The sequence below is a fragment of the Brienomyrus brachyistius genome, chromosome 17, assembly GCF_023856365.1.
Source record: "Brienomyrus brachyistius isolate T26 chromosome 17, BBRACH_0.4, whole genome shotgun sequence".
NCBI lineage: Eukaryota > Metazoa > Chordata > Actinopteri > Osteoglossiformes > Mormyridae > Brienomyrus > Brienomyrus brachyistius.
In genome coordinates, this window is record NC_064549.1 from 1,038,944 (window position 1) to 1,047,446 (window position 8,503).

At 47.8% G+C, this 8,503-nt stretch overlaps 1 protein-coding gene across 1 annotated transcript; it reads right to left on the minus strand.

Annotated features, from left to right (window-relative positions):
* Positions 1-3,510: 3,510 nt before the first annotated feature.
* Positions 3,511-8,503, minus strand: LOC125711994 (probable G-protein coupled receptor 149). Its single transcript, XM_048981567.1, has 4 exons — positions 7,205-8,503; positions 6,685-6,868; positions 5,778-6,211; positions 3,511-4,083 (listed from the first exon to the last, which is right to left on the minus strand). The coding sequence occupies exons 1-4, from the start codon at positions 8,135-8,137 to the stop codon at positions 3,511-3,513; spliced, it is 2,124 nt and encodes a 707-aa protein (XP_048837524.1). The 5' UTR covers positions 8,138-8,503.

An 8,503-nucleotide genomic window follows, 5' to 3' on the forward strand; every position in this document is an offset into this window, starting at 1 on the left:
ATATTGGAAGTTATTTTAGTTTCTAAACTCATGTACAGTTTCGTTATGTATTCCAGTTGTAAGTTTGTTTTCAGCCCATCGAGCTGTAGAGAGGTAAACGTGTGATAACACGGAGCTGGAATGAATATTTTAGGAATGGTGTCAGAGAAAGCTGAAAAGCACGAGCCCCTTGTAGTAAAGCCCCTTTGTCTGCAGGATCAGGGTAAATTGGGACGGCGTTAATCTTTCGTTACTATAATTTCATCATATTTTATTTTTAAAAAGCATCCACTACCCTAAATCCGTAATCTCTTAATGAATAATATGGATTGAGGTCAAACGCATTAAAAAATAAACATAATGTAAGAGAACATCTGAAGTAACTTAAACTGTGGCCTCGGTTGCCTGTCGTATCTTGCTTAATTTGATAATTTAACAGCTTTGTTACTAGAGACTATGTTAAACTGCGGGTGTTGAAAGTTAGCCGTAAGAGTGGGGAATGACTGAAATAAGGGCGGTCAGCTCCCTGCTCACCTTGATCCTGCACCGAATCATCATCTTTTCTAGAAAATTCAGCAAATGTCACAGACCAAAAAAGAAGAAAATGGGCAGTGCAGTAATAAACACCACAAATTGTTTGCATAGATCACTGAAGCCCAGAAGGGATAACCAGTAGTCCTGTGGGAACGTTTATTTCCAGTGTAGGAAGCAATAACCGGAGCAGTAATATAGAGCTGTACAAAAGCCCAGCATGACATACACTCAATCAGCACTCCGGCCGTGTTCTGACAGCCGCGAAGACTTTGCTCCGCGAGGGACTCCACCCCACTAGAAAAGCGCTGTTTCACTCCCATTAAAGTCCTAAGTAATGTGCAGTTGGAGTAGAACGGCGTTAAAAATTTGCTCCTATGGCCGGCAGACCTCGGCTGATTTTCAAAATGATGGAGAATTTGGAAAGCAGACCTAAAAGGAGAATGGTAATTAACTCCATATAACATGCCCAGCTCAGAGAGATGAAGCACTCCTGCAAAAATACAGAGGCATTAGAGGGAATACAAAACATATTCACTGATGTATGGGCTCATTAAATAAAACAGAGCAAGTAGTGGAATAACTTTTACCTCCAGTTCTCCTCTGCTAGGAACAAGACAACCTGTTAATGTGAGATGTGAGGCTGAGAGCCCACTTGTAAAGATGCGGCTGCCTAAGGGTGAATCTCCATGGAGATAATGACGGACAGTCGGGCAGGTCTACCCACACAGCCCTTTTTCTTTGTGTAGCTGCGCCTTGGTTGTGCGACGGCCGTAAACAAGATCACCTGTTGCTCCCCCCCCCTGAGCTGCTTCTCATCGCCTTCATTTGTTTCTCAAAAAATGTCTCTTTTTTTTTCCATTTCTTTCGCGTGGGTAGTTCGTGTTTGGGTGTTTGCGACTGGTTGCGGTCTCCGTTTATCGCAGGAAGCATGAGCAGCTAACGCCGCTTGGCGTGCTGCTCCCAGCCAGTGACTGAGGGCTCTCTTTGTTACCCGTGTTTGACTGTGTGGGGCTTTGTTTGCTGTCATCACTGTGCCCCAGCACAGCTGTGCTTCGCTGCCTGTCTTTGTGCCTATCTGCTTCTGTGGAAAGCCTACCCTGCTACATGTACACACAGCACTCCTCTGGTACAGCATCATTTCCGCCCTGGAGATGGGCGTAACCATAGATCCTAGGCCCCCTGATGGACTGCCTCTTTGCCAGATCGTGTGACAGCAGAGCTTCTGTATTTTAGAGTGTTTCTCCTGATATGAACAGGAGCCCTGACACACACATGGCCACCCGCTCCACTCAGCATGTATCAAACTCATTTGATAACAGAGATTATGAGAGTCTCTAATAGATTATGAGAGTTCCCCCCCCCATCTGCGGTGGTGCCAAGCACCCGGTTCAAGGTGAAGGGCAAGCAGCACGCAGGCTGCGGTTCGCGACAGGGCCCCATCTGGGATGTGTCCACGAGGCCTGCAGGCAGCAAACACGGCTCAGATAAATCAGTGGCTATGAAGGTTAGATGTCCAAGGATTCCACAGCCCATGTCCTTGCAGGGAGGGATTCACTGTGACCAAAGGACGCCTTATTCTCCCACTCATATGGGAAGGAATGGAAACAGAGTGCTGTGTGATCCAATCACGTCACAGGATCTTCATCGTGTGTCTGTTCTTAGTGATGTAACTGGTTGGATGAAATGAGCTGGTTATGCGATTGGCTGGGCGAATATAAGAGCTGATATGATTGGACAATGCAGTAATGGGTGATGGATTTAGTAGTCATTTTTCAGAGATTGGTGTTGTTTTTTTTTAAAGGTTTAAATTGCTGAAGCACTTTACTGCATGAAGTAGACCAGCAATATGCTCAAGCATTAAAGCTGATTTGTTGTCTGTTGCTGTCGGATGATGCGGTTGATATTAGCTTTTAGTCTGGAGCCCTGAGAATAAAACCTGAAACTAAGGCATATGGGGGAAGAGCATTTTCTGCATATGAATGTACATTTTTAATGAGAACATTTTGTTCTTTGTGAGAGAAAAATACACTTTGACAAACTCAGGAACTGGCACCGCTAATAGTAAACAAGAACTATTTCTAATGTTATCGATTTCACCAACCGAAAAAGGCAGATCACACAGAGAACCATTTTTAGGAGGAAAAAATGGCTTTTTAATTAATTATATGCCTGATACTTTAGTAAGTGGTGTGCGTGAGGATGCATCTGTGCTTACGTTATTGCAGTGCTAAAACTTACAATCATTTGCCCTTGTTGAAATTGTAACATACTCTGTGAATATTCTGTGAATATTTTGCAACCACTCTGATAAATTATGCATCTGTTAAATGTAACAATGACCTGGGTCTCACTTATGATTACATACTGTGTCAAATGGAATGAAACAGAAGGGGAATTACAAGTGGTTTCAAAATTAACATTCCTTTTAAACACCTGCAGCAATAAAGAACAGGCTCGAACTCACTCATATAAATGGTCTTTCTGAAATAAATAACCAGTTTTTTGTATCTGTTCCCAATTGCTGTGGGTGTGCATGCTATATCAGGCCAGCCAGCATCTGCACACACAAACACAAACAGGCACGATGACGGACACACACGAGCTACCTGTACACTCACTCTGTGGTGATTATCCCTGCATGTAAACCATCGTATTGGTGCTAATGAGGACTGGGCCATCAGCCAAGGCCCCTTCCCCAGCAGTGATACTTTCACGCACACGTACAATGACTCAGACGGTGCATTCCAGTGAGTCACTGCGCGTGAATCTGGGTGACATTCACTGGAGGCCTCGCACTTCTGTGTGTCCGAACAGGGTTTCTGAATGGTGCTGAAGCTGCACTCGTCTTTCTCTTCTCACTCAGTTCCCTTCCTGCCTACTTTCCTCACTTTTAACATTCTCTTCCTACCCAAAGCAGGTTTCCATAGTCACAGCTGTGCAGTCTCACAATTCCCCCACCCCACCATCAGTGCCTCCCCCCCCCTCCCTCAGGGGCCTCTAGGTGTCTCGGGCCCCCTCCTGCTTCCTGTAGGCCTCATTCAGCAGCTGGATCTCCTCCTGGTACCCGGACCTTTCCTGGTGCTGCTTTCGGCTATTCCTGCGGTGAGCCTCCACCGTGTCAGGAATGTGGATGTTGATGTCAGAGTCGGGGTTGTTGGTGGGGATGAGCAAAGAGTAGGATGCTGTCTCTCCCAGGTCACAGGACACAAAGCGGTTCTCTCGGCGGGAGTAGCGCAGCGACGGTGACCGGGCGTGTGCCGAGGACTGGCTGATGTTGGAGATGATGGAGACGCTGTCCATAGCCTCTTCATTGTCGCAGATCTCCAGCACCTCCAGGTGGATCTTCACGTTGGTGTCGCCAGTGGTGCTATCAGCAGGCTCCTCCGTCCGGGGCTCGTGGCCCACAGACTTGGATCGGTACACCTCCACCTTCTTGTTGTTTGGGGATATTTTGAGTCCGTCACTGCTGACCTCATAAGTAGACAGGGACAGCGTCTTCCCTGTGGGGGCGTGGAGGGACACGGTGCCCTGGAAGGCACACAGTGGAATGGACAGCCCACCGCTGGACCTCTGTGGAGTAAGAACAATATATGCACTTATCAAACAGCAGGACGGTGCTCTAAAATGTGACCAGATATAGACGTAAATAGACTTTAAAAACTACATCCGAAAATAGGCTGGTTCCAAAAATGTGTCTGGTGTGAGGACAAGTTAATCAGTAGCGTGACCACCTGCGCCTTGCGATTCACGGTTCACAGAAAGACACAAAGGATGTGGGACTCTTTCAGGGTCAGTGACCAGCGCAGCGGGCGTGGAGCCGAGATGAGCTGTCCTACCACTGACTGAGCCCGAGATGCAGGGTCAAAGCGGTCACATGACTTACGGCCCTATTTTAAACCATCATGGCCTCCTGCAAGCACAGCGTCCATTCATACAACATCCTGAACCCCGGACCTCACTACTCCAATGGCACACGAGGCCAGTGTGTTTATTACCAAGACCCTGACAGCACCAGCAGCCTGACCCAAGGGTAACAGCACTGTGCTCTGAAAAACAGAGCATTCTAAGAATCGTCACGGATTTTGTGTGTTTGTGTGTGTATGTGTGTGTGTGTGTGTGTGTGTGTGGTCCGGGTATAAATTACATTGTGGGGACCAAATATCCCCACTGTGATAAAAATCTGTTATTTTGATCACATGGAGACTATTTTTTCAATCCCCACAAGGGGAAACTCATTTTTATAAAAATGCATGACTGCAATCAAAAAACTAAAAATGCCAAAAGACTTGTTTGGTTATTTATGTAAGGTTAGGGCTGGGTAGGGGTAAGGTTGTCATTGCTGGGATTACGGTTTTATCCATATAAATCAATAGACAGTCCTAATAAAGATATGAGTATAGGTTTGTGTGTGTGTGTGCGTGTGTGTCTGTGCGTGTGTGTGTGTGTGTGTCTGACCAAAACCGATGACGCCACTGGTTGATTCATGAGCACCGTTTATTGAATCAGCTATTCAATCAGAACCTTACAGAAACATGAAGAGGGTCTAATTTAATGATAACAGCAAAGCCACTTCCACACTGGACTAAAGGAAGGACGCAACCGCAAATGGGATTAGGAGATCGCCGTGGGGGCCGTGATGGACCAGCTGCCTGGGCCTGGCGGAGGTCTGAGCTGTGAAAACACAGCTCTGCCCTGCAAAATCTTACATTTATATATATTTAAATGCATTATATATATTTTCTGCCTCGCTTGTACATTGCTTTGCATCTGACAAATAAATGTAAATAGATGCAAATGTATGTATATATAATAACAACTGTGTTTGATGACTGAGTTTCCATTCCTGTATTTTAATATACATTAACAACAGCCTTTCGACTTGAGTGGGCACAGGCTTAACACCTGACTGTGTGCGTTTGTCTAGCGCAGCCTGACAAACACATATGCAAGTAGCTCAGCTCACACGAGCTCTCAGAGCAGCCTGTGACTCCCTGCCACTCATTACTCCGGCACTGGTGAGCAGGTGCTGGGCTCCAGAACAGGCACCAGGCCTGGATACTGGCCGCTGTCCCTTCCCACGTGAGCCCTGACACTGAAGGCTCCGCGCCAGAAAGCTGCCTTTCCTGCTCCCATCTCCCATTATCGCTATGATGCGGCTTAACAAGCTGCGATGGTATTTTATCTCAATCTGCATAATTAGCACTGGGCTGTGGGTGAAGCTGACCCCCCAGGGAAGGACACATCCCCACCTGCGGGCCACGCACCTGCCGCGGCGTCCTCTCCGATTTGCTCCGACACCACTCCCAGTCGCTCAGCTCCATTTTCCGGCTTCCCCCGTGGGAAAGCCTTCGTTCTGGGCCCTCGAACACTGATGAGTTGTCTAGATTGTGGTCCTCTGCAGTCGGCCCGGGGGCCGAGCCAGGACCGGGCCCATAGCCGTCTGACGAGGCCTCGCGGGGGGCAACTGCCCGCCTGCCCCAGCCCTGAGAGCTGTCCTCAGCTGCGATCCTAAAGTCATCACTTGGGCCCCTTGAAATGAGCCCACCTCCCACTGCAGCAGGTTTGCTCTCAGTGCACTCATAGTCAAACAAGCTGTGGTATGGGGGTGTCTCCGTCGTGGGCAGCTTTGCCTGGGAAATCTTATAAATTCCATAACCTTGCTGGAATGACAAGTTAAATTCAAATCCCCTCTTTTTCCCTGTAAAAGAGTTAATAAAACCGATCAGTTAAATAATGAGGCACAAGTTCGACATCCATCTATCCCGCCATCCATCTTCTATACTGGCTTGTCATTATGCAGGGTCGTATATTTTATGACAAGTTTTATGACATATATTTTCATCTTTATAAATGATAAAGTGTCCAACTAAGAGTGAGTTCTTTGTAATTGACCGATGCTTTTAAATGAAATATGATGCTTCAGAACTAAGAGCGGATTCCGTGAGGGTCCATCAATGTTTTTAAATACATCATTACGGCCTATACGGGTCCACAATTCGGAGCGGATTCGTTGAGATCCATTAATCTTTCGAATACATCACTAAATAATATATAGAGCTCAAGAACTACCTAAATAACTAAATAAATAACCAGGCAAAGCAACACAGAGACAGCAGCGGCAACCTAACAAGGAAGTGGCAGTTTAAATAAGAAATATCCCCGTTAACGTACCAGCAGACGGCTGCGGGGCCACGTCTCGCCGACAGTTGATGAAACATCCGCAGGGCAGATGAACCCAGCGTTTGGATAAGAAGAAAAGCGGCGTGATGGTGGCAGACAGTAAGGTCAGGAAGAAGCTGGGTGTCTCGAAGACGGGGCTCCGTACCTGAACAACGTGACTCACTAGGATCTGTACCTGCGAACGTGATGAATGGCAGGTTACGGAAGTCGCTGCAAGACTCGGCAGACAGGCAGCTTCAGTAAAACTAAGAAATTCATACATGGTGTTTTAGAGCGACAGTTCTGCATTATATTATTTAATATCTTGACCAGTTTCCAGTTTCAAAGTAATATTTTCCTAAAGTATCCTATTTCTTACAATTGCCAGATGAATGAAAACTCAGGTTTTAGTGCGTTAACCCACGGAATAGAAGACGGACTTTCTGCACGATTAATTGGTTATATAATTTCAATAAATAATACAGACCGAGGGAGTCTGGTTTTCACCCACAGCACTGAGCAGGTTACTCACCATCATCGGCATCCACAAAAGGATGCGAACCATCGCCATGATGAAGGAAAAGCGCTTTTGCGCAAACACCTGAGTGGAGTTTGCGGAGTTTAGCGCTGCCTCCTTTCCGCTGTTTTGAGCCGCAGACGTCGGACAGGTGTGGCTGTTCAAACCGACAGGCTCGGAATTAATCTCGCTGAAAGTCTCCAAACTTTTCTCTAGACTATCTCGGGACAGAGAGGGGATGTGGCAGAGCGGGGACGATCCGTCTGCAGCCGATCCCCCGTAGTTAGGGTGAAACTCCTTCTCGGGTTCCCCGGAGCACAGCAGCTGGTAGGTAAGAGGGATGGAAAATGCGACAAAGCCGCAAAAGCTCAGCGAGTACAGCACGAAAAGGAGCAACGCGTAAGAACTGCTGCCCTCCGCAAAGCATCCCAGAGATGTCTGCGAGAAGGATCCCCAGCCGCACACGGGCAGCAGGCTGACTGCCAGGCTGGCGACCCACACCGCAGCTATCGCCCACCATACGATCAACGGTCTTCGGGCACATCGAAACACTGTGAAGCGCCGTGTAACGCAGAAAGTGTAGGCGACAATGAGAGAGGCTTTCATATTGCTGGACACACCCTGGAATACGTAGAGAAGAGCGGACAGCGTGCAGGACGCGCTCCCAGCGCGGTGCCCCTGCCACTGACCCAGGATGAAGAGCGACACCGGGATGACGCTGATCAGGTCGTCAATGGACATGGAAGCCACTATGAGAGAAAGCGACGTCTTTCGTCGCATCTTGAGCAAAAATATGAGGGAACACACGCCTCCCACCAAAGTAACGAAGGCAATGACAAAGGATAGACCGAAAAGAACTAAGTTCATATGCTTTTTAACTTCAGGGAAATCCATCATGTCTTGGCCATCCGTGTCGTTGAGCAAAACCGCGCTGGATTTCACAGACATTTCCGCACAACTTTTCCTTAATAACTTCCTTTCCTCCGCTCCGAAAAGGCTCTCAGCTCCCCATTTGTAGCGGATGAAGTTTCCCGTGGCAGAAGCGTCGCTTACGGCGTCACATCCCTGCTAATGGTACCAGCGTGCGAAAGATACAACGGGCTCGCTGTCAGCAAGAAGCAGGTGACGCGCTCCAGCAAGGCGCTTTCATGCATTTGGTGGTGTTTGGCTGCGCTCTGTTTCCCGTTCGCACACTGCGATCGCCAACCTTTTTTAGGAACCAGGGGACGTGGTTGAGACAAAACGTACATTAGTGCCAGCCCAAGCTGGATTGGCGCATCACTTTGATTCAACATGAATGAGCTGGCGCGCCGC

Bases quoted from the DNA above. Each gene is read 5' to 3' on its own strand.
- LOC125711994 (XM_048981567.1), bottom strand. From the start codon at position 8,137: ATGTCTGTGAAATCCAGCGCGGTTTTGCTCAACGACACGGATGGCCAA. The intron at 6,212-6,684 runs GTACGTTAACGG...ACTCTTTTACAG, and splicing joins GGCCCCGCAGCCGTCTGCTG to GGAAAAAGAGGGGATTTGAA. The intron at 4,084-5,777 runs GTGCGTGGCCCG...CTTACTCCACAG, and splicing joins CGGAGAGGACGCCGCGGCAG to AGGTCCAGCGGTGGGCTGTC.